Raw genomic sequence first — 25637 nt, forward strand, 5'->3', positions numbered from 1 at the left:
AGGCAGATGCTACAAATTACAGAGTAGGACTCAATACTTGGCTTTCTTAGGATGAAAATACAGTTTTGATTCATCGGTAACATTTCTTGCCAATTAATTTTGACAGTGCATACGATCCAGTAATTGTGTGTCCTCTTTGATATGCTTTTAATTCAGACACAGGGCAAGCACCACATTATAATTCATCCAAATACTCCCTTGTGGTGGTATGTTACCCTCAATATGGGGCAGGCACTGCTTGTCTTTCAGGCAGCTGGCCTACACCCTGGGATACTGTCAGTCTGTGTGTATAGTCTGAAATGAAATAGTCCCACATTCTTACACTATTATTGGCTGTTCAGTGTTAGTTTCAGTGATCCTGAGGCTTGTGACTGGGTGAATGAATATGTCTTGACTGTATTGATGGAGACAGCTATGAATGCTGCAGAACTATTGCATCATTGTGATAATGACCTTACTTCCTGCTACGTGACATTAGATGCACATGATCCCATCAGCAAAAGATTGAATCTTTTGTTGATAGGTCCACAAAGAGGGTCTTCCAGGACACAGATACATTCAGTAAGACCCTTATAATAGTTTTGCACATTTGTATTCATGAGTGCACAGTAGACTACTATCTACTTTTGGCAAAATACATAGGGTCTGTATCTTTGCATTTTGTGACCACAGGAGTGTGCAATTCGTATCGCCCGACGCCCCAGACAAGTTTTGCCGTTGTACTTTGCCTGTCGGACAAGTAGTTTTTATTTGTTTATTTTTCCTAAGTTTGTTCTGTTGCTAGAAAGATACTTCGGGTATATTTCTAGAGAGCCATGCAAGTTTCTGAAAACTGAACTGTGGAAGTCTAGCACTGAAACACAAACACTTTAAAAAGTGTTTACGTCTCACCCCTATCACTTCTGATTGGCTAGCTGTGACAAAAGCTGAACTTCTATTGGTTACAAAGAAATCCAGAAATGGCTACCCAGAGAGAATCTGGCAAGGCAGACTAATCTTTTAAATTTAAGTTACTTACTTTGTAAATTGGCAAATAAGTGATCCTGCTTTCTTAATGCATTAACCTGATATTTAAATGCAGCAGTCAGCTCATGGTAATGTGTTTATGTATTTATGTATTTTTCAGTGAGAGTAGTGCAGGGAGAGAATGCAGCCCTCCCCCCCCCCCCCCCCCCCCCCCAAAAAAAAAAAAAGCCATCAGGGTATGAAACCAGGATCACCCTCCTGCAGCAGTGTTCCAGCTAGCCATCATGGGACAAGAGGTTAGATGAGGAAAAAGAGCTGTACAATGTAGAAAAAAAGTATACAATAGAAATGAACAAAAGAAAAAACATTTTGTCTTTGCAGAATTTGATGGAGCCTACTGTAAATACTGCACGCATTTTGGTAGAAAAACAATACAAAATGTGTCGAAGCTTGACAGGTTATACACAAGTCCTTTAAAACTCTGAAACGCTGATGACTTGAACCCAGTTTTGCTGTTCATAAGCCTGTGTTATTGAGTCACGTTTTTTCCGAATGGTTGTGTTCGTAGGAATGTTGAAATCTAATGCAACAGCTTTCTTTTTCTAGTTCAGTGGTGCATTATTCACCGCTTTCAACACCTCCACTTTTGTCTGCACAGAAAATGCATGTTTTCTGCACTGCTTCATGGAAATTACACTGATGTGTGAGCACTATGGCAACTTGAAAACTGTGTCTATGGCAGCTTGAAATGCATTATAGGATCAATAGTCCCAAAACAGCAATAAAATACAGTGCAGGGGCGCAGATCTGGATGCAAGTCAATACATTTACCAATACCCTTTACACTCAGCTGATTGAAAGAGGGAAAGTCATTTTATTCAGCTTTTTTTTTCCCCTGGGGGGGCTGTAAAATAATTCACACAAATAAGAACTTTGTGTCAAGTGAATTCATAGTCTATAAGTAATTTACAATAAGCGACTGCTAAATTTGGCCATGACAGCGTAGAAAATCCGTAGCATCAGGAAAGTTGTTTGATCCGGGTTTGTTTTAATGAGAATTGACTGTATATCATATTAAAAAATGACATTGCAGAATCATTTTCAACACACTTACCAAGAGAATGATCCATGAATAAATACAATATAAGTATATATATATATATATATATATATATATAAATAAAAAGCATACTCCATGTCTACCAGTGAGGATAGTAGAACAACCCATCATCCCTGAATAGGTCGAGTGTGTTGTTTACGTCTGTCTTCATGAATGTAAGTTATTCAATACTACTGTATATCTCTCATGCTTGTTGTATATTACAAAACAATTCAGTACCATCAGCCAATCAGCTTCCAGCATTAGACAGCAGAAGCCCGTTGCTATGTCAAAGCATCAAGTGTGAATCCCATTTAAAATCAATCGGCGCAGGTACCAGCTTTTTCATTTTGATTTGCTGTATTGAAAGCTCCGTTCACATCTATTGGACTGCAAATACTAAACAAAGACACACATGGTCCAAATGTATTTTATTATCCACCCAAAAGCAGCCAATGAATACTCTGCACCGAAGAAGACAGTCCTGTTCCTACAACTCCCGAGTCAGCCAATCACAGCCTGTCAGCTGGACAGCATCTTTCACAAGCAAAACCTCGACTTTCTAACAGCTGCCGCAAGAATGTTAAACGATTGGTTTAGTCAAAAAAAAAAAGTTTTTTCTTTTTTTTTTTTTCCTCATATCATCTATGTGATCCTTTATGAAAATGTTTGGGACTATTGGCAGAAGGGTACCTGATGAATCATTACAAGTTCAAGGTAAACATCGGGTTTTAAAGTGTTGTTTTAAAGAAAATAATGAGACAAATAGTTTTCTTGTAGCGCTAGTGCCTTCTTAATGAAAGCTCTACCATGTGGTAGTTGACCTTGACTTTCGTTGGCGCCCTCGCCTTCGGCTCAAGACGATTTTTCCCAACAGTTGTATCTTTTTTCCTTTTATCATTTTTTAACATTCTCTGAGCTAGCATGTTAATACCTAAGTGGTCACCCAGAACAGATTTTATTTTTTAAATCTTAGAAAAAGCGTCCAGATGTTCAGGACTGATTCGACATTCAAAGGAGGAAATACACTGGTAAATGAATTGCATTTGCAGAATATAGGACAATGTAAACTGTAAAAATACGGGCATATCGTATTTTACAGTATGTACATATTATTTAAGATACAAATAAGAAAAATCCTTGCCATGTTCTCCCACTGTTATATGCAAACCTAAATGAGGTTCCAGTTTGTAGTTTCCACATCCACATGACAAGGCAATAGTCCCTCAACCACCCCAGCTTTACTGTAAGAACAACATCAGGCTGTATCCCATTTACTGTGCTCATAATTATTAAACAAACATGATTTAATACAGTAGTCTCCATGTATAGGAACACTTCCAAAGAGAACACTTCAGCTAAGAGAACAACCGTGGTGAATCAGAGTTTTCTCATTGTAAAAGCTCTGCTTAAAGTAACCGAAAATTTGCTTAAAAGAACACCTTTTTTTGGCACCAATAGCGATTTGTTCACAATTGATGTAGTATTGTTTTGTAACCTGATAACTCATCATCATCAAACTTAAATTCAAATGGTTTATTCAATCTTTTATAAACTGACTTGTCATTGCGAGAGTTTCTTAAGGAACTGTGATTGGTTCATTCAGTCTTTCCAGAACCTTCATTATTTATCATTTTGTATTCCGATTGTCATGAGTGTACTGCTGTTTCTCTTGCTACAAAATAGCATGCAAACAAACACTGCTGTTTCTCTTGCTACAAAAAGCTCTTGAAAGAATACCTGAATCAGACATAAGTCGCTGAGCAATTTGGTGATCCTGTTCTGGTGAGTTGCCTCACCGTTCTGTTAAATCATTTTGTGCGTATCTTGAATATTGCTCCTGTACATGTGTTCATAATTAAAATAGAGCTGCAGCTGCATGTAAACGTGTGTAGGGGTGATGTGTAATTTAGTTTGACAGTTAGATACACTTGCCTTGTTGCTTTTCTCATACTAATTCTGTTCATTTCATATGTTGATGCACGTGCATCATGACAAGTAATGCATATTTATTTATTTATTTATTTATTGATTGATTGATTCATATTGTGTCTGGTGGTCAACTCTTAGAGAACACTTTGGCTAAGAGAACACCTCGGTGTTCTCTTAGCCGAAAACTGCTGTAACACGTGTTTTTCATTAAGTGTTGTGCTATGTATTTATGTATTCTACAGTATTAAATATGAATCTTAAACTTCTAGGTACTTTATGCCACATTTTTTTCAACAAAATGTTCTGTTTCTTATGCGTAGTGTAGTTTTTTGTTTCAGAATTTATGGTACAGAGTGTTTAAAGTTACAGATAAGATGTTTTCTCTGATTGTGTATTTAATGTTTTTTTTACTCTAGGTATATACCTACAAACTTAACTCCCTCACTCGACAAAAGGTGATGGCCATGCATTCCACCAGTATTGAAGGAGTGGAAGATATGGCAGCGCTGGGTGACCTGCACGAAGGGGCAATCATGCACAATCTGTACCGACGATATCAACACAACAGCATTTATGTAAGTCTTGGATAACATGGTTTACTATGTATATAATATATATATTACAAAATATTTAAGTAACCCTCACATACCAAGGTACTGTGACCAAGAATAAGATTGAAATTACTTGATTTTAGCTGCATTCTGAGCATTTTTTTTAAAAACACTACTAACTAATAATAATAAACATCACTTTGCACCAGCCAGTATTTGAGACCTTTCCAGCAAAGCCATTTCTTTTTATCCCAGATCATTTTCTCAGAGGTCCTCCGATTTTGAATTTTTTTTTTTTTTTTTTACAGGACACTGGGCCTTCTGCAAAATTTCAAACTCGGGTGTCCTGTGTTTTTTTTTAGTCTAGTGCGAATCAACCATATCAGCGTTATGTTAGAACTGATACAGCATTACCGTGGCATTCGCCTCAAAGCAATAACAGGCTTCACAATAAACCATAATATAATATTAAAATGGGTACTGTCTGACCTGAGATTTTACAGTTCACTAAAACGATACGATTGGGCATGACCAAATTGTGGATGGCCAAAAATACAAAACAATCGGCGACATCATAAAATTAACGCTTTTAACGGAGCATTTAAGATATGTATGGAAATTAAATATCAGTCAAAGGATGAAATTATTCCAGCCTCTGGAAAAGAAGGTACAACGAAATGAGTCATTTACACCTGGTTCATTATTTACAAATCATGCACAAAAGCGCCCTCTCTGGCCACAACATTGCATTTCATTTTGAATTTACCGACTTTCCTTGATAAAAATGAATCCTGTGAGGTCTGTGAGGTTACTAGACGTCCTCTGCTTTTGACCAACTCTGAGGACACCTGTTTTTTAGTCCCATGTGAATCATGACTTGCTTTAATTAAAAGACAAGTTATTTAATCTGAAGGGGATTTAGAAAAGGAAATGGTGGATTTTCATTAAGACCAGACCAGTGGTTTGCTGAGCTGTGGCTCCTCATTCTTATTATGTGTAAAGTGTTCCTCACTGGTCGTACCTGAAATACGACTTTTATGTCATTTGCTTATTTTCTTGTTCATCATTTTCAAAGTGGAAAACTTCATATGGGAGATACTGGTTTATACTTGTAGGCTTGGTGAAATCCTTTTTCCAGAGCCATACACTTGGCAGCATGTTGAAAGGAAATAGACTTGCTGTCATACACCACTAGCATTTATGAACTGGCAGCATTACTATTTGAAATAAGACATTCTCCAATTTTTTCAGGGTCTGAGTCGGGCCTTCTTTCAATGCGGACATTGTTTAAAAGCCAAGAGAAATAGCTTGTTGGGTGAAAGTTTGGCCTTTTTAGATCTATTTTCATTTGAATTGTAGGAGTTTTTCAGAAACATTTTTCTTTGTGGTTTCTGAGCTGTACCAAGAGCATAGAATCAGTGGGAAACAGTGGAGACAGATGACGTGCACTGCCCACTTCACTTGCTCTAGCAATGTCACCATTAACTCAATCCATTGGTTTTAGCTTGAAGCACCCACACACTTTCTATGTCATGTTTTTTTTTTCTTTTGTTATTTAGTGAATCTTTGGTGTCCTTGGAACATTGTTATTGTACCACACAATACAGTAAGTCTCCAGTTGATTGAAGCACAATGTTTGCTTTATTATGAAGAAATTAGCTATCACGATGCAGGACGTTGCTCCACATCCTACAGATTGATTAAGTGATTACTTTGTACAACTGGGTGATACATGCATAGTGCACACTATTCATTTTTTGTTGTTCAAAGTATGTTCAGTTTAAGGTTTCACTGTAGTCTGTGTGTATGTGTACATTAAACAGTTGTACAAAACACTGCACCAAAACAAAATGGCATGTTGGCCAAAACAAATAGACAAAACACGGCGAACACTTAAAGCACAAGTATCATGCTGATCTATGTCAGCACGAGTAGCAATTGCTTTTTAGTTTTATCTTACTCTCCTTCTCTCTCCCGTTCTTTCGCCCGGAACACCCAACCCCGAGTGATCGTGCATCTATATATAGAGCTGTGCTGGGATTCAGTTACTAATTAATCATTCACTTGAATCCCGGCAGGTGAACTAATTTGTGCAGTTCCTGTGCTCACATACTATTACATACTTTATCTGCACGTGAAGTGATTGTGCAATCCTCGTGCCTGAATACAAGTATACATTTTAAATCATTCACGCTACACAGCCCACATTATACCCCATGCACCAATACATACACACCACATACAACATAAAACACAAACACTACGCACAGGGGCGGCACCCCGCCACAGCACTGAATTACACCTTCATTTTCATTCACAATTTTCACCCTAGTATACAGTATATGCAAAATATACAGCTGAGCTTTTTTTGTTGCAGATGCTGACACATCACCTTACTGTTTTTCTGTGTAAAGTGTATTATGATTGTATTATGCTCGGGGGGACTTTGTTTCAACATGCAGTATGAATGACTGATGGAAAAGCAATGACATTCCCCTTCGACCTGGTTTCCAGTTTTACTCCAGTGATGAGGCGTTTTAGAATTCCCTCCAGTGCTGGTGGTGTTGGGGGGGGGGGGTGTATGTCAGTTGGATCCGTTCACTCTAGTCTGGTTATCTTATCCACTCTGTACAGTTGTGTAGGAAAACAAAACATTTCAACTGCTTTGCAAGTAACTCAATCCACACTCCGATAACAGCTACAGCACATTGGGCATGTGCAAGCCTATACCAGTGTGATATTTACTTTCACATGAGTCTATCTTGGGATATCTAAATAAATAGACTGATGAACCAAAACTATCATAAACAAACAAAAAAAATTTAAAAAAAAACAGCGATCATTGTTGAAAGGTATTCATCTAGGAAATTCACAACCCTATTAAATGAATGTTTTTTAGCTCTGAAGTTTTTTTGATTATCTGCTAGAGAACACATTTGTTCTTGAACCAATCTTAGCAGCAGAAATGACTGCAGCTGACAGTGCTTGCTTTAATGAGTAAGTAGCGGGGTTCCAAAAAATCTAGCGTTACATTCCCCACGTGTTTCTACAGCTGTTTAAATAATGTACCTGTCATTTATCTTTTCATTGTTAACCTCCTGACACTTTAACTTACTTTTAAAATCTGATTCAAAGCTCTTTTCAAAATGGCCACTCTAGTGCACTGATAGTGTCAGGATTATGTATTATGTGTGTGTGTGTGAGTGTGTGTGTGTGTGTGTGTGTGTGTGTACGTGCGTGCGTGTGTGTGTATATATATATATATATATATATATATAATATATAATTTTTTTTTTCTTTTTTCGGAACCCCACTACATACTCTTTTAGAGGTCTTCTAAGCTTGAAGGAAACTTCATGTACCTGTTGATGAATGAAAAAAGGTTTCTTTATTTCTAAAACCAAGAATAATCTCTGCAAGGGAACATATTTGTATTGTTCTTGAACTGGGTATTAATATCAAAGTGGTGTTTGCCTCTTTTTTGACATGAGAATCAGAATTTGTACCCTCATCGAAATTGTTGTATGTAGCCAATGTGATATACTTTATACTTTTAGAACCACTTTCAGAACTCACCAAGGGCAACAGTGTGGAGTAGTGGTTAGGGCTCTGGACTCTTGACCGGAGGGTTGTGGGTTCAATCCCAGGTGGGGGGACACTGCTGCTGTACCCTTGAGCCTATTTTACATACAATTACCCTTGTATGGGTAATTGTATGTAAAATATAATGTGTAATATATATATACTGTAAAAATAATCTTGTAACAATTGTAAGTCGCCCTGGATAAGGGTGGATAATCTTGTAACAATTCGTAGCAAGATGGGCTGAATGGCCTCCTCTCGTTTGTAAACTTTCTCTCTAATTGTAAGTCTCCCTGGACACCGTGGGATCCTTCAAGAAGCTGCTTGATGAGATTCTGGGATCAATAAGCTACTAACAACCAAACGAGCAAGATGGGCTGAATGGCCTCCTCTCGTTTTGGAAACTTTCTTATGTTCTTATGTCTGCTAAGAAATAAATAATAATAATAATAATAATAATAATATATATTTGACTTTTGACAGAGCTCATGAAACTGATAGTGGAAGGAATGCCTAGACTTTCAACACATGCACACACTGGTATAAATCATGAGCCTCGAAAGGTTTTACTTATTTATTTGTTCCCCTCTGGTATTCAGGACCTTCCTTTGCCTGACTACTTCAGTTAACTTAAAGCCCTCCTGGGTACAGCAAGCTGTGATACTACATATGTTTAGCAGCCATTTGCCTGTCATTAAAATGCTGGTCCCAACAGCACAGGGAATAGCTTTGCTTTCAGGGTGTTCGCTGTTGGGCCTTGCCTTTGGCAGCCAATACGTTTTCAAGAAAATAATCTTTAGAAGAGAAAGGAAATGAGCCTATTTTTATAAAGATTTAATTTGAGAATGTAGCCACGTCCTTGATTGTAACCATCTGTGGCCTTATTTCTTATCCCGTAACCCAGAGTGAGGGACTTCCCATTTAAATCTCTCCTGCAGAAATTTCACATCAGGTATACTGTAGCCAGGGGCAATTAGGAAAACCTTCCTTTCTTTCTTTCTTTCTTTCTTCCTTTCTTTCTTTCTTTCTTTCTTATTTATGGTATGTTTGATGAAATTGCATGAGAAAACATCATTGGTTACAACTTGTAATTGCTTGAAACCAGTGGTTTGACAGACAAATTCATTTTTAACCTATTATCAATTTCTTTTTAGAACCAAAGCCTGTTGTATTGTGTCACTTAACTGTTAGGAATCATCAAGCTGCTTGAACTTTTGGAATGCACTGAAGAAGGTCACGTGTTCAATGAACAAATCCCTTTTTTTTTTTTTTAAAGAAAAAATAAAAACCCATCTGTGCTGGGCCTGCTGGAGTGACCTTCAACTTGTCAGCCCTCTGTGTGTGCTTCATTTAGGGATAGATTAAAAACAAATATTATAACTGATATATGTTTTCCATTTATGTTATAAATATTTTAATACATTTGTAGTAGGATTTACAGATATCACAAAAGTGGCAGTGGTGGTAACATTTGTTTTAAAGTTGTTAATTTGAACCTAGCAGACCTGCTGAGTAAATGGTGCAACCGCACCATATATTGTAAATGTTCAATCAAGTAATCAGTTTGAATTATCTTCTCAGCCTTTACCCTAGAAGCAGAAAATAGATTTGTTTTGAATGAAAAAGTTTACTGTTCCTAAAACAAAGAATAAACAAGTGTATTTCTCAACTGTCTATTACATGAACTGAACTGCAATAAATGGTTAATGACTTATCAAATAAATGATTATTTATGGCATGATAAATAAAGCAGTTTTTTTAATGCAGATAGTGTGGTAGCCTTGTTCTCTGCTCATCTATCAGAGGTTCAAATGTGTTAAAGTGTACAGTAAACTGTGCTAAAACTAGAATGTAAAACTTTACCAGCTCAAACCCCTAACCTCGCATAGCTGTGAAGCCTTTTTCTTATCCAGGAAAATAAAAGGTTCTGGGTTTCTTTTTGGTTTTGTTTAAAATATATTTTCTCTACTGGAGATCAGTAGTTCACTCCACTATATCCCTGACCATTGTGCTACTATAAAAATGGTCCTAGTTTCAGATGCATTTATGTCGAATTTGTGTATTTGGATAGTGTGTGTTTCACATGGATTGTATTCAGTTGATGATTGAAGTCAGATGGAGTGATGTTATTGCTTTGTTGAACAGAGGAAATTGTTCTCTGAAATCTGCAGATTCTGCCACATTTCAGAACGACAGAATAAAGAGGATGAATATTTACACAGACACTCTTCTTTGCAGTGATTTGTAAGAAATGTCATTTAGAAGACACACACATTTACATTAGACTAGTGATAAGATACTGATAAAGCTACATGAAACAGAATGACTGAATTAGGTATAGCCTCAGTTGAAATATTAGGCTTCAGATGTAAGCAAAAGATAAACATTGTGGAGTTTATACAAAAAGCATATATGCTGTGTAATTAATACGTTTGATATGGTGTTGAGTTAAGATTGTGGCCGTTCGTTTCCCATCTTGGTAACTAAGAATAGCCTTGTGTATCTCATATTCATGTAAATGGTGGTAGATATTATCACCACAGCTGTTCTATACAGTCATTGCCAGCAGCTGTTTTAACTGTAGGCCTATATAACAGGAGGTTAAGTCTATTTGACCTAAACACTGTCGGCTCTTCATACCCTTCCACTCAACACTCTTACTGCGGGGTTTTCCTTCACTGGTGATTTACTGTCATTTTTAGAATAGGGATGTAGGGAGACACCGATTTAACATTTGTCTTCATTATTAATGCCACAATTGTTAAACAGAACACATCACACCAACATTGTACTTGTATATATTTTGATAGGTAATACATTCTGCAAGAAGTGAATTTAGCATAACACTGGTAAATCCACTGGCATGTGACAGCACTGATGGGTGGGTTTACTTAATTAGAGGTATTTAGAGGTTGCACGGCACTAACACTTGCATTTTATAAAGACATACACGTTTTAAATCTACATTTTCAAGCTTAAAATCGGCTTTTTATAAATTGTATTTCATTATTAACCTTGCACTTTGTTTAACATTGCAAGCATGGATTACAACATAGTTGCCATGAAAAACAAATGAGTTGTGTATTTAATTTGTCAAGTGAATCCCATTGTTCTTTGATTAAATCTGTAGTGCTCATGTCATATCCCTTACTGATGTTCCATTGGTTGTTTTGGCTCTGTTGGCTGCCATATTGGACAGGTTTGGGGGTGGTAAAATAATTGAATGTGGGATATGGACTGGGTGAACATTGCACAGCTTCAGACAGTTCATTCATTTTCTCCTCTTCATTGATGCCCCACAGTGGTAAAATGGGTTTCTCCTGGTCAATGTAAGCCATTGTGGCTTGCCTTGAGAATCATTTATTGTTGGCAACGAAACAGTTTTTTGATAAGCAGGATCTGTTCTTGGGCCCCTTCTCTTCAATATCTACATGCTTCCCTTGGGTCACCTCATCCGCCAACACAGCCTCATGTTTCACTCCTATGCTGACGACACCCAGCTCTACTTAAAACTCGGCCCTGGAAGCCCCTCTGCCAGGGTCCGGCTCTCGGCTTGCATTCAAGACATCGAGGCCTGAATGTTTGCCAATGTTCTTCAGCTGAACACTAGGAAATCCAGACTCCTTCTTGTAGGATCTAAAACTCAACTTAAGAATCTCAATATAGCTGCCCTGAACCTCAGAAACTGTCTGCTGCTGCCTTCCCTCACAGTAGGAAGCCTTGGTGTACTTCTTGACAGCAACCTCTCCTTTGATGCCCACATCTCCTCCGTGGTCAAATCTTCCTTCTACCATCTTCGAAACATCTCCAAAGTCCGTCCCTACCTTTCCCTCCCAGGTGCGGAGATACTTTGTCGTGCATTTGTCTCCTCTCGACTACTGCAACTCTATATCGTGGTCACTACAACTTTAATGGTCCTAACAGGCAAAATGACATTATTTTTAGTAACATCAGTAATTGGATAAAACTGTTTTTATAAAGTCAAAAGACAGGTTACAATCTGTCTTTTTGGGTTATTCCTCTGTTTAGACTGGGATATATGTTCAGTGCTGTTCTGATTTGCTCCAGTTGAGTTTCAGAACCAGTTGCAACAATGCTTCTTGTGGTCTGCCTAAAGTTGAAAATCTTCTGCACTTGTCTTTAGCGCTGCTTCGTACTGGCGCAAAAAAAAATAACAAAATAAAAACCGTAGAGCATAAAAGTAAAGGACCTCTCCTACCTAATACTTGAATCTTGTTGGGAGGAGCCTGGCGCATGCATGAAATAGCTGCTTTTCAGTGGGTTCCTGTCATTATTAAAACCTGGCATAAGTGAAAAATCTCGAGAACCGCTTGCTTTCTTTTCTGTTTACACTGAAAATATTGCTGGGCACACTGGGCTGTTTGACCCTCAACGATTTGCTGGAACAATGCAAGCTAAATGGGTTTGAGAAAGTTTCTATACTGCTGTGAAGCTCCTGGGATTGGAATGTTTTGCCAGCTTGCTTTATAATGAGGTCTTCTTATTATTATTATTATTCATTTCTTAGCAGACGCCCTTATCCAGGGCGACTTACAATTGTTACAAGATATCACGTTATACATTATTTCACATTATACAGTTATCACATTATTTTTACATACAATTGCCCATTTATACAGTTGGGTTTTTACTGGAGCAATCTAGGTAAAGTACCTTGCTCAAGGGTACAACAGCAGTGTCCCCCACTGGGGATTGAACCCACAACCCTCTGGTCAAGAGTCCAGTGCCCTAACCACTACTCCACACTGCTGCCCTTGTTCTCGGATACACACTGAGTAGCTAAGCACAACAAAATCTAAACGTAAATGGTGTTTATTTATGTTTAACTCAACCTGAGACTTTTTCAGTGGTGTCTCTATTGTAAAATGTGTCACTCTGGACACCATAAGACTTATGGTTAACATGAATACAATACAGTATATGAAGAACCTGTAAAGTATCCATTTCAGCCAGATCTGATTTGCTGGTGGGAAGCTTTTTCAATACATTTTTTTTTTCTTTAAATAAAGTAGTACACAGTGTTTTTACTGAAGAGTGTTTTATTAGATTTCACTGTATTAATTAGTATTCTTGGGATGGAATATGTTGTAAACTGGTATGCCTGTATACATAGATCATTTTATATGTAATTTTAGGGGTGTGTGAACTGATAATTGTATTTGTGTTTTAAAATTAACCTGTTTTTTTTTTTTTAAAAACCTTGACCATTCAAAACCTTTATGGCCACGGAAGGTTATTGTTGTATTTAGCTTCTTTTCAACCAGGGCACTTTTAACCTCAATCATGGTGATTTGGTCCAAACAGGAAGTGGTCACCCCCAGAACGGGAGAGCTGTTTAGCACATGTGAGTGTAATAGTGTTGGAGCTCAAATCAGTACCCTGTACAGTACTCTGCCCTTATAACTTCTCACCCTACCAAGCTCATTTCCAGTTATAGTAGTAAAATAATCTGTAGTTATTGCCTGTAAATATGGCTGGGTTTTCTCAGTGCTTCCTGTATTTCTCTCTACTGAACCGTTGTATACTTGGAAGTGGTTTGATTACTTGTATTTAGCATAAGTTCTATTATTGTGAACCAGCATTAACGAATCGGTCAGAGGCTGCAGAATAATTTACAGCAACAAGATTGCAATTCCAGGAAATACATAACGGAGTGCACAGTAACATTGCTATAGGGTCCCTGTAATTATGGTAACTCATCCTGTAATAAAGTGTGTTGTGTATAGGGAGGCTCTTTTTGTTTAAGCGATCACATGTATGGGCGTGAGGACTGAAAAACAATGCTGAATGGTTCTGGCAGCTCTAATGGTGCAGAATAATGTCTTGTAGTAAGAGACGCCCTGCACAAAGCTGACAAGTCCAATCAACATTGAAATGTTTAATTATCAACATACAATAAATATGGTTGGTAAAAGGGTGATTTATATTAAAGAAATGGGCATTATTGATACTCTGGGCAACACCTAGTGTAAGGTGCTGAGTAAGTTCCACTACTGACCCCTTGATTTTTTAAGAGGGTCCCTTTCTTCTCACTTAGTTGTAAGGTTTTAATTTATTCATTTATATTTAACTACATATGTGAATTAATTTAAAAACATTCAAGTGATCCCTTTTTTCTTCTTTGCAGACATATATAGGTTCCATTCTAGCCTCTGTGAACCCTTACAAGGTTATTCCAGGCCTGTATGACACTCCCACAGTGGAGTCCTACAGCAAACATCATCTAGGAGAAATATCCCCTCACATCTTTGCTTTGGCCAATGAGTGTTACCGCTGTCTTTGGAAACGTCTTGAAAACCAGTGTGTTCTCATCAGGTAAGTTGTGTACTGTATGTTATTGTTTTAAATGCAGTTGCCAGCATGTTCTTATTTAGCAGCTAGATTAAAAGCCTCTAATTGACATGGGGTCCAACAGTACTGCAATGCTTACACAGATGGTCTGCTCCCATCACCTTTTCTTTCCTCTGGAAGTAAATACATTTGAAATTCCTATAGTGTTTTTTTTTGTTTGTTTGTTTTTTTTTACCACCAAATTTACCTCACTTGCTACCTGCGATTCGAACCCAGGCTCTTTACCAGCTGTGCTACCACAGTACTCAATCAAGCTTGCAGGACTTTATATACTGGATGTATTGAAAAATGCACACACCACTGTTCAAATACTGACAAAGTCATGGAACCCTTACAATATCAACTAGTACAAAACATTTATCTCCCTCTTTTTTGTGGTGTGTTTCGGGTTTGTCTTCTGTGTGTTTCAGGTTTGCCTTGTGTGTTTCGGGTTTGTCGTGTGTGTGTGTGTGTGTTTTAGGGTTGCCTTGTGTGTTTGGGGTTTGTCGTGTGTGTGTTTCAGGTTTGCCTTGTGTGTTTCGGGTTTGTCGTGTGTGTGTGTGTGTTTTAGGGTTGCCTTGTGTGTTTGGGGTTTGTCGTGTGTGTTTCAGGTTTGCCTTGTGTGTTTCGGGTTTGTCGTGTGTGTGTGTGTTTTAGGGTTGCCTTGTGTGTTTTGGGTTTGTCGTGTGTGTGTTTCAGGTTTGCCTTGTGTGTTTCGGGTTTGTCGTGTGTGTGTGTGTGTTTTAGGGTTGCCTTGTGTGTTTGGGGTTTGTCGTGTGTGTGTTTCAGGTTTGCCTTGTGTGTTTCGGGTTTGTCGTGTGTGTGTGTGTGTTTTAGGGTTGCCTTGTGTGTTTGGGGTTTGTCGTGTGTGTGTTTCAGGTTTGCCTTGTGTGTTTCGGGTTTGTCGCGTGTGTATGTGTGTTTTAGGGTTGCCTTGTGTGTTTTGGGTTTGTCGTGTGTGTGTTTCAGGTTTGCCTTGTGTATTTCGGGTTTGTCGTGTGTGTGTGTGTGTGTTTTAGGGTTGCCTTGTGTGTTTCGGGTTTGTCGTGTGTGTGTTTTAGGGTTGCCTTGTGTGTTTGGGGTTTGTCGTGTGTGTGTTTCAGGTTTGCCCTGTGTGTTTCGGGTTTGTCGTGTGTGTGTTTCAGGTTTGCCTTGTGTGTTTCGGGTTTGTTCTTGTTCATTTGCTTTAATGTCGAGAGTGTTTCTCTTATAAATAATTTATGAGGTTTACATTTTAATTGTTTGAAGAAATAGCAGTCATTGGGGGATAATGAGTTATAGAGTGCTTTTCAATAGACATCATCCTGATGGCTTCAGCGGTGGTGCTTCAACACATGACAAGGCTTTTTTGCAACACCAGACGATTGTTAATGACAGATGCCAGCGGCACAGTAGTGACATTATATATATATATATATATATATATATATATATATATATATATATATATATATATATGTATATATATATATATATATGTATATATGTATATATATGAAGCCAGCACAGAGTTGTGTATTAAATTGCTGCAGAGTTACCTCAAGTGGTTTCCTTTCTCTGAGGAGGTTGAACAGGAGGACTGTGCACTCTGTTACTATGTCACAGATATATTAGCAGGGGTATGTTTTTGTTGGTTTAAACAGCTAGTTGTGGAACAGCTAATGCTGTTAATGTTGAATTAAAATACAGCATAACCCACTTTACAGTGAAGTTGCAGGGTGGGGGGAGTAACATAGTCAATGCAAATGGTGGCTAAAAGTGAAATTTATGTTATTTTTGTTTTTTTAAATGTTTATTTGATTGTCATCTACTTTTTAGAATATTCATTTCTCACCTATTCACTATTCTACACTGTGTTTTTGTTTCATTCTCTATTGCGTAGATCATTATTTAGCTAAAGCACTTTCGGCAAAATTGTCCCATGTCGTTTAAATCTGAAGTGAAGTTACGAAATGAACACTGGAGGTGTATTAACAAAATGTTACATTGATTACAACCTTGCCAATTCTTATTGTTGATGTTTTTATTAAAACAGTTTAAGTGGCATGGAGGTCAATAATAATATTGTATACTACTTTAAAAGTCTAGTTCTACATAGTATATCACAAACGTGTATCAATGGTCAAACAACAGCAGATTAATTGTTTAATAATTCAAAAGTTTATGGAAATAAATGGTGTCCTGGCACCTTAAACTGGGGCAAGGAAGGAAGAAAGACCCCAAAGCATGCAGGTAATAGGATCCAGCCTTGAGCAGCCCCTGGATATGAAATAAAGGAGAGAAAGGGGCTGGAGCACTGTGGGTAAATAAAAGCTAAAACCACAGCTGAGAAGAAAATGGTTTTGAGGCCTGCACATTTAATTCATGCAGCACATTCTTTAAACCCCCAGCTGCAAATGAAACAACTTGCAGGAGGGGTCACCATTTAAAATGGCAAGACAGCTCTGGTCCAGTCACACACAAAAATGCTGATTAATTGGCGTTGTGTAATATTGCTAATACACTAAAGCTTCATAACGTGGTAGTTGTGCACCACAGCCAAGTCACGAACAGTCAGATACTGTTATTGGTTCACTCATGAGGTGTCATGCTCTTCTACAAGTGTGTTCCCATACCACATTTCACTCCTGTGGTGTTCAGCTTCTCAGTACTGGTAGAGTAAAATGTTTACTTTCAGAAACGTTTTTCGCATACAGTACCAGCATTCTCATCTATAACATTACCAGGGACACCATGTTGTCAACATTCTGACACCTGAAAAAAAAATGTAGGACCATCTAATGAAATGCAGACTTTGTCAATGAATTTGAAAGGCTGCTTGCACATGCTAATCTTTCAGTTTTAACTCCAGTATGTGTTTCTCTACTGCTACTTCTAGGATAACACTTTCAACAAGTCAAATTACTCAAATGCACTTGTAAATGAACACATATTTTGGTAGTAAACTGTGATACTGGATTCCTAGTTATTCGTACTAAACCCTGTGTCTGGCAGACGTGGATTACATCCACTTCTTATCCCCTCCTGGGAGTGCATATTTATTGAGATAGGAATATACTGGAGGTGCCTGAATACTTTACAGCTTTAGATCTGCTGAACTGCTTATTTAGTTGTGTTGAAACTATAGGTAAGACATTCTTAAACGCTGTAGGTTATTGAGAATGTGGGGGTATAGGGCCCTGATATTAAGTCAAATTGGTTAGCATGGCAGCTAATTTGTTAAAGTGGTGCAGTAAGGTGTACAGCTGTGATGTTGGGTTCTGTATAAAGAGTGCCACCATGTAGCAATGTTAATATATAATATTGAAGGAATCCCAGTCTGTAACCCCAGTCTCCTGAAATGTAACTCTGGTTACAATCCAGTTCAGTGAAAAGTGACTGTTCCTAAGAGAAGTGTGGAGCTGACACACAGCCAGCTCGCTTATCTAATTTAATAAAAGCATTCTGGATCTCCGGGCTTCCAATGTACTTGTGAAATTGGCAATCAGAGCCAAAGTTGTTCAAACATAGTTGTGAAAATATGGCTCATTTTTATACGGCAGTCCCAATGTTTCTGGCTACTATTTTAACTTGAGTAAGAAAATCACATAATGTCAAGTACTGCTCAAACATTTCCACATGTGTAAAGTTAAATGAAAGTGTATGTCATCTCTACAGTGTACATTTGTCTGAGACATCAGTGTGTAGATATACAGTAGGAACAATAAAAACATCCAAACAGTCCAAGAAAGTAGTTATGGGTGTATAAAACCATGTTGGCTTAAACATCCACGACATATTAAAAAGTTTTTATTTTTTTATTTTTAATGTACTTTGCAATGCCACCCAAGGAGGCATTGCATGATTTGTAGTTACATTTACTCTGACAGAACACAATGAATATAACAAGAATGTGTCAGTAAATGATGTTATGTTTCCACCATCCCCTCAAACCCTCCCTCCTGACCACCTCCCTCCTCACCACCTCCCCCCTTTACCTCCCTCCTCACCACCTCCCTCTTCACCACCCCCCCTCTTCACCTCCCTCCTCACCACCTCCCTCTTCACCACCCCCCCTCTTCACCTCCCTCCTCACCACCTCCCTCTTCACCACCCCCCCTCTTCACCTCCCCCCTCACCACCTCCCTCTTCACCCCCCCTTCACCACCCCCCTCCTCACCACCCCCCCCTCACCACCTCCCTCTTCACCACCCCTCTTCACCCCCCCCTCCTCACCACCCCCCCTCACCACCTCCCTCCTCACCACCTCCCTCCTCACCACCTCCCTCTTCACCATCCCCCCTCTTCACCACCTCCTCCTCACCTCCCTCTTCACCACCCCTCCTCACCACCTCCCTCCTCACCACCCCCCCTCACCACCTCCCTCTTCACCACTCCCCCTCTTCACCACCCCTCTTCACCACCCTCCCTCCTCACCACCCCCCCTCACCACCTCCCTCCTCACCACCTCCCTCCTCACCACCTCCCTCTTCATCACCCCCCCTCCTCACCACCCCCCCTCACCACCTCCCTCCTCACCACCTCCCTCTTCACCATCCCCCCTCTTCACCACCTCCCCCTCACCACCCCCTTCTCACCACCTCCCCCTTCACCTCCCTCCTCACCACCTCCCTACTCACCACCCCCTCCTCACCACCTCCCTCTTCACCACCCCCTCCTCACCACCTCCCTCTTCACCACCCCCCCTCACCCCCCCCTCCTCACCACCTCCCTCTTCACCACCCCCTCCTCACCACCTCCCTCTTCACCACCCCCCCTCACCCCCCCCTCCTCACCACCTCCCTCTTCACCACCTCCCTACTCACCACCCCCCCTCTTCACCACTCCCCCTCACCACCTCCCTCTTCACCACCTCCCTACTCACCACCCCCCTCACCACCTCCCTCTTCACCACCCCCTCCTCACCACCTCCCTCCTCACCACCTCCCTCTTCACCACCCCCTCCTCACCACCTCCCTCTTCACCTCCCTCCTCACCACCTCCCTCTTCACCACCCCTCCTCACCACCTCCCTCCTCACCACCTCCCCCCTCACCACCCCCCCCTCACCACCTCCCTCACCACCTCCCTCCTCACCACCTCCCTACTCATCACCCCCCCTCACCACCCCCCGTCACCACCTCCCCCCTCACCACCTCCCTTCACCACCTCCCTCCTCACCACCCCCCCCCTCACCACCTCCCTCCTCACCACCTCCCTCTTCATCACCCCCCCTCCTCACCACCCCCCCTCACCACCTCCCTCCTCACCACCTCCCTCTTCACCATCCCCCCTCTTCACCACCTCCCCCTCACCACCCCCTTCTCACCACCTCCCTCTTCACCACCCCCCCTCCTCACCACCCCCCCTCACCACCTCCCTCTTCACCACCCCCCCTCTTCACCACCACCCCTCCTCACCACCTCCCCCTTCACCTCCCTCCTCACCACCTCCCTCTTCACCATCCCCCCTCACCATCCCCCCTCACCACCCCCTCCTCACCACCTCCCTCTTCACCACCCCCCCTCACCACCCCCCCTCACCACCCCCTCCTCACCACCTCCCTCTTCACCACCCCCCTCACCACCCCCCCTCACCACCCCCTCCTCACCACCTCCCTCTTCACCACCTCCCTACTCACCACCCCCTCCTGACCACCTCCCTCTTCACCACCCCCCCTCACCACCTCCCTCTTCACCACCCCCCCTCACCACCCCCTCCTCACCACCCTCCTCACCACCTCCCTCTTCACCACCCCCCCTCACCACCTCCCTCCTCACCACCTCCTTCTTCACCACCCCCTCTTCACCACCCCCTCCTCACCACCTCCCTCTTCACCTCCCTCCTCACCACCTCCCTCCTCACCACCTCCCCCCTCACCACCCCCCCTCACCACCTCCCTCCTCACCACCTCCCCCTCACCACCTCCCTACTCATCACCCCCCCTCACCACCCCCCCTCACCACCTCCCTTCACCACCTCCCTCCTCACCACCCCCTCCTCACCACCTCCCCCTCACCACCTCCCTCCTCACCACCTCCCTCTTCATCACCCCCTCCTCACCACCTCCCCCCTCACCACCTCCCCCCTCACCACCCCCCCTCTTCACCAACCCCCCTCACCACCCCCTCCTCACCACCTCCCAATGTGGTTAATTGTGCAAACTTACCATGTCAGTCTTGACAGCAAAGTTCAGTAGCAGAACTTTTCAGAAATGTGTCCTGTTTCGCTCCTGAACAATAAGCCAATAAGAGCATTGCCATTTGGTTGACTGCACACGAAAGGGCAGAATAGTTGCCACTCTTTTAATAGCATTTTTATTCTGGACAGAGTGGATGCTTTAGAGTCATCTACTCTTTCAAACCGATTTAACAGGTACATTGGGTGAACCATTGTAGGTTCTGAAATGTTTTAAATTAAATGTCGGCTTAAATTTACATTAAAAGTAATGTTTTTACGATTGAACAAATATGGATCAATAAAATGATTCATTTTAATGCCCATAAGTCTTAATGGTAATGTATATTTTTAGTATGTCTATTCATTGCTGTTTTGTTAAACCTATGGGCCCTATTATGTTAAAATAAATAAAACAAACAATGTGCTATAAAACTAACCAGAAACATATGGTTGAACTAGGTGTAACATTTTGCTCTGAGCAGTTTCTTGTTAGTTTACAGACTCAATGAAACCTCTCAATTTGGATAAAAGCGTCTTCTAAATGACTTAATAATAATAAAAATTTGCTTCTGTGTATGACATGTGCCAGGGTAGTTTTATGGTCTAAAAAGGATTTACTGCCCTCTGCTGGCCACCTCTTCTGCTACACAGTTCTCCTGTAATTTAAGCAGCAACTTAATCTTTAAATACAAAAATGAACGAACCTAGATATCGATAAAATTAGTTCTGTTTATAAATTTAAGTACAATAACATGCAATTGAATAGAACACTGCCTAAGCAAGATTATGAACAAGTCTTTACCTAGATAGTCCTGCAAAAATGGTGTCATGTATTTATTTATTTTTTTATTTGGTTGTAAAACAGTTTTATATGATGCTCTTTCAGTATCGCTTGTATAAAATGTTATTAACTACCAATTTAATGATGATATACATTCCATGCTTTTTTAAAACGTGATAATATTTTTTTTGCTGCTCTACCCTTGAGCAAGGTACTTTACCTAGATTGCTCCAGTAAAAACCCAACTGTATAAATGAGCAATTGTATGTAAAAAATTATGTCATAAGTGTATAATGTGTAATAATGTATAATGTGTATAATGTGATATCTTGTAACAACTGTAAGTCGCCCTGGATAAGGGCGTCTGCTAAGAAATAAATAATAATAATCATAACATGGTATTTGTTTCTGATTTTCTTTTTGCTTTTTCAGTGGAGAAAGTGGAGCAGGGAAGACTGAAAGCACAAAGCTCATCCTCCGATTCCTCTCAGCCATGAGCCAGCGTTCACTGGAGGTGACGTCGAATGAAAAGACTTCACATGTGGAACAGGCCCTCTTGGAAAGCAGGTGCAGTGTTTGTTTATGCATTTTTGTATTCATTTTATTTTTGTATGCTTACGAAGAACAGGCAGAACTGGATTTTATGATCAGTTGTTTGGCGTAATGTATTCCCTCTTATTGGTTTGCTAATGTAACTTAGTGCTGCCCTCTTGTGGATTGAGAAAGTATCACTCACACAATATCTTTGGAAGAAGGCACTGTCATTTCACTGTGTTTCACCTTCATCAAAACACTGATCCACACTCTGCTCTTGCACCACAGTATTCCATCTTCTCATTAGTTTGTGCCTTGTATTTTTGCCACGTTTAAACACAGAGCTGAGTTAGCAACATCGCCAAAGATGAAAACAAAAAAGAAAATGTCAATAAAAAGATGAGGTGGAGATATGGAATTGTAGTGGATGTAAGCCCGGGTGTTTGTGTGTGGGAGAATTGAAGGAAAACACAGATTTTAATCAAACCAAAATCTTGAGCAAAAGCATAAAACAACTTTTAACATCAGCAACTTACGATGGATTATTTATTGTCAGTTGAACATACAAATATAAAATACAAAGCTAAGCAATACATTCTTTGTGTTTCTACTGTAGTCATGATTTCCAATCATAATCACCTTTACTGTGTGACAGTACGCGAATGTAAGTGCATGCACCTATCTGTGAAACAAAAAAGAAACGTCTACTCCAGGAGCATGGACTTCTACTCACAACATTATGGTACTTGATACTGATTGTTTATGACTATTGAAATTCTCAGCAGCAAAAAAAAGACATTCACTTTTAAGGGATAGCATTGTATTTCCAGATAGTTTCAGCACATGTGTAATAAAGACCTAATGTCCTAATTGTGCTGATCGGCATGTACGTATTCTGTATCTTTATGGTTGATATAAATAACTTTTTTTTTTTTTCTTCTTGATATCTTATAGCCCCATCATGGAAGCCTTTGGAAATGCCAAAACAGTTTACAATAACAACTCCAGCCGGTTTGGGAAGTTTGTTCAGCTGAACTTTTGTCAGAAGGGGAACATTCAGGGAGGAAAAATTGTAGATTGTATCCTTTGTACACAATGCCATCTGTTGACAGAATAGGAACTACTACCATGCACCATTAGTCCTAAGTGCTCATGCAGATGTTGGCACAATTCGATCCTTTCTCGTCCAGAATTGCTTGGGGAAAGTGTCATTGGCAGGCTGTAAAATGAAGGCATGTTCATCACTTACATATAACCTCTTAAAGCTCTTCTATAAACGGAACTGTTTAGTTCTTTAATACTATACTTTTAATACACCATTTACTGCACGGTAAGATATTTTCAAATCTCATTTCAGAAGCAGAACCACCGCAAGATGCCAATGTATAAATAATCCCAAATAACTGTGTACTTTTTTCTGTTAGACCTTAAAAGGAAATAAAAAAATACTAGTCATTTGCCTTAACTGTGACTTTTTAATAAAGATTTATTAGAAAAGGTATGTTGTATTCTTTTTTTTTTTTCAAGCTGTTAATTTTGTTATTCAAACCAATTTCAATGATTGTATTGACTTCTGTTGTTTTGTGTGTTTTTCCCTGTAAAGAACCGAGTAGTCAGACAGAACCCTGGTGAAAGGAACTATCATATTTTCTATGCACTGCTGACAGGAACTGATAGGGAACAAAAAGGTAAGGTAGAGAGGGAGGATACTGAGTATTAAGATTCCTTATACACTTCATAAAAATCCACTTGTAACATTCAACAGAATAACACCTTTCATTTTTGATTAATTTTGCAGAAGAATTCCATCTATCCCAAGCTGAAAACTACTATTACCTGAAACAGTCTGGATGCACAGCGGACAAGACAATCAATGACCTGGAGACCTTCCAGGATGTCATGGTAAAACCCTTTGGCAGCTTTGCTTCTGTTAAATACACTACAGCTTAACTGTAACAGGGGGAGCCAGTGGGAGCTTTTCCAGCCTTCTTAGAATTTCTTCAATCGTTATGCTTTTTTGAATGCTAATGGTGGAGGACGGACTAAACAACAATGCGTTTTTAAAGCCTGTTCGTTTCTGCAAGTCAAAAGAAATAACAACATTTTGCCAAGATTGTCTCCCTTCCCTTTAAGTTTAAATATAGGAAACGCCTTGTGCTAATGTACAGGGAGGTTTATAGAAGTTGCTTGTAGCAAAGGGAATTAGGTGAATAATTGGTAATTTTGGGAGGTTTTGTAAATGATGCAATATGTATGTGTGCACTTGGCATGCGGCCATGGATACTAGAACTTGCTCCCATGACCAGTTATTCAAGTCATTCATTTGTTGAAGATATTTGTACAGATTGCTCATTTAAACATACCTGGGTAAAGAACTGAAGTTGGGGGGTAGGTGTTTACCTGGGTCCAAGAAATTCTATAAAAAATATTGCAAACCAAACTAGTGTTGGTAACTGTATTTAGATTAACTGCAGATAAATCAACTTCATTTACCATATCATTTAAAATGGATACATTCTTTTAAATGTCTTTTTTTTTTAATCGCATTCTGTACTTGTGCGCCCATTCTTAGAGTTTGGTTTTAATTGGGTCCTTCCACATTTTCCCCACCTGAAGTATTCTTGATACTCGCTTCATACACAGAGCTGCTCTTCTGGTTTAATAATGTGTGGCAATGTATGTTAATACAGTGGAGCCAAATGCAGACAAAACTGCAAAGACACTGTAATACAAATGCTATTACAAGAACTCCTGAACCACTCTGTTTATCCAACAACAACCACAAGGTCTATATGCTGCATGCAGTGTCAATGTCACAGGGTAAATGGGTACTGAGTGGCTTCGGTCCAGAAACGACATCCCTTCAGCACCCCAGAACTCAAAAAGGAAAGCAGATACTGTACTGACAACGAGAGCGGAGAGCTAACATTTACATCCATAAGTGATATCCAGTCACCTCTGATGGGGAAATCTGATGTTTTGATTATATTTAAACTGATTTTTTTTTTCTGTATACAGACTGCAATGAAGGTCATGCAGTTCAGTAATGAGGACATCCATGAGATCCTTAGACTCCTGGCAGGGGTTCTGCACTTAGGAAACATTGAATTTATGACTGCAGGCGGGGCACAGGTCTCCACTAAATCAGGTAAATGGATATCTGTCTGACTGACTGTCTGTCTATCCTTCTATCTATCTGTCTTTTCCAATAAATAAGTGTGTTTTGATTTGAGAAATTGAGGTGTTTGTAGAAATTACAAGAATGTATTTGCATGGACTGATCTTTAATTATTATTATTATTATTATTATTATTATTATTATTATTATTATTATTATTATTATTATTATTATTATTATTATTATTATTATTATTTTAAAGCATAAAGCTGCCAAAGCCGGCACATCTACTACTGCTTATAAGTCCTAGAGAGCCTGTGGTTGATTTACCTGCTGTCTTTCTGTCTTCTAAGCTTTGGGAAGAGCATCAGAGTTGCTTGGGCTGGACTCAATGCAGCTTGCAGAAGTTCTTACCCATAAATCTATGCTTCTCAGGGGAGAGGAGATCTCCACACCACTGACTGTGGAGCAGGTAAGTGATTCGGTTAAGAGAACTTGTGTTTCACAAATGTTGACTTCATTAAACAGATGGTTTATGTAGTAGAAGTGAGACATTAAAAGCTTG

At 39.9% G+C, this 25637-nt stretch overlaps 1 protein-coding gene across 1 annotated transcript in view; it reads left to right on the forward strand.

Annotated features, from left to right (window-relative positions):
• The window catches only part of LOC117394376 (unconventional myosin-X-like), a 108519-nt gene that overhangs the window by 45904 nt on the left and 36978 nt on the right, over positions 1-25637 (forward strand). The window contains exons 3-11 of the mRNA XM_059020579.1: positions 4414-4572; positions 14279-14466; positions 21853-21987; positions 22909-23033; positions 23439-23452; positions 23558-23642; positions 23753-23856; positions 24973-25102; positions 25426-25544. Coding sequence (XP_058876562.1) covers positions 4414-4572; positions 14279-14466; positions 21853-21987; positions 22909-23033; positions 23439-23452; positions 23558-23642; positions 23753-23856; positions 24973-25102; positions 25426-25544 — 1059 coding nt within the window. The remainder of the gene's footprint in view (positions 1-4413; positions 4573-14278; positions 14467-21852; positions 21988-22908; positions 23034-23438; positions 23453-23557; positions 23643-23752; positions 23857-24972; positions 25103-25425; positions 25545-25637) is intronic.

The sequence above is a fragment of the Acipenser ruthenus genome, chromosome 3 (assembly GCF_902713425.1).
Source record: "Acipenser ruthenus chromosome 3, fAciRut3.2 maternal haplotype, whole genome shotgun sequence".
Classification (NCBI taxonomy): domain Eukaryota; kingdom Metazoa; phylum Chordata; class Actinopteri; order Acipenseriformes; family Acipenseridae; genus Acipenser; species Acipenser ruthenus.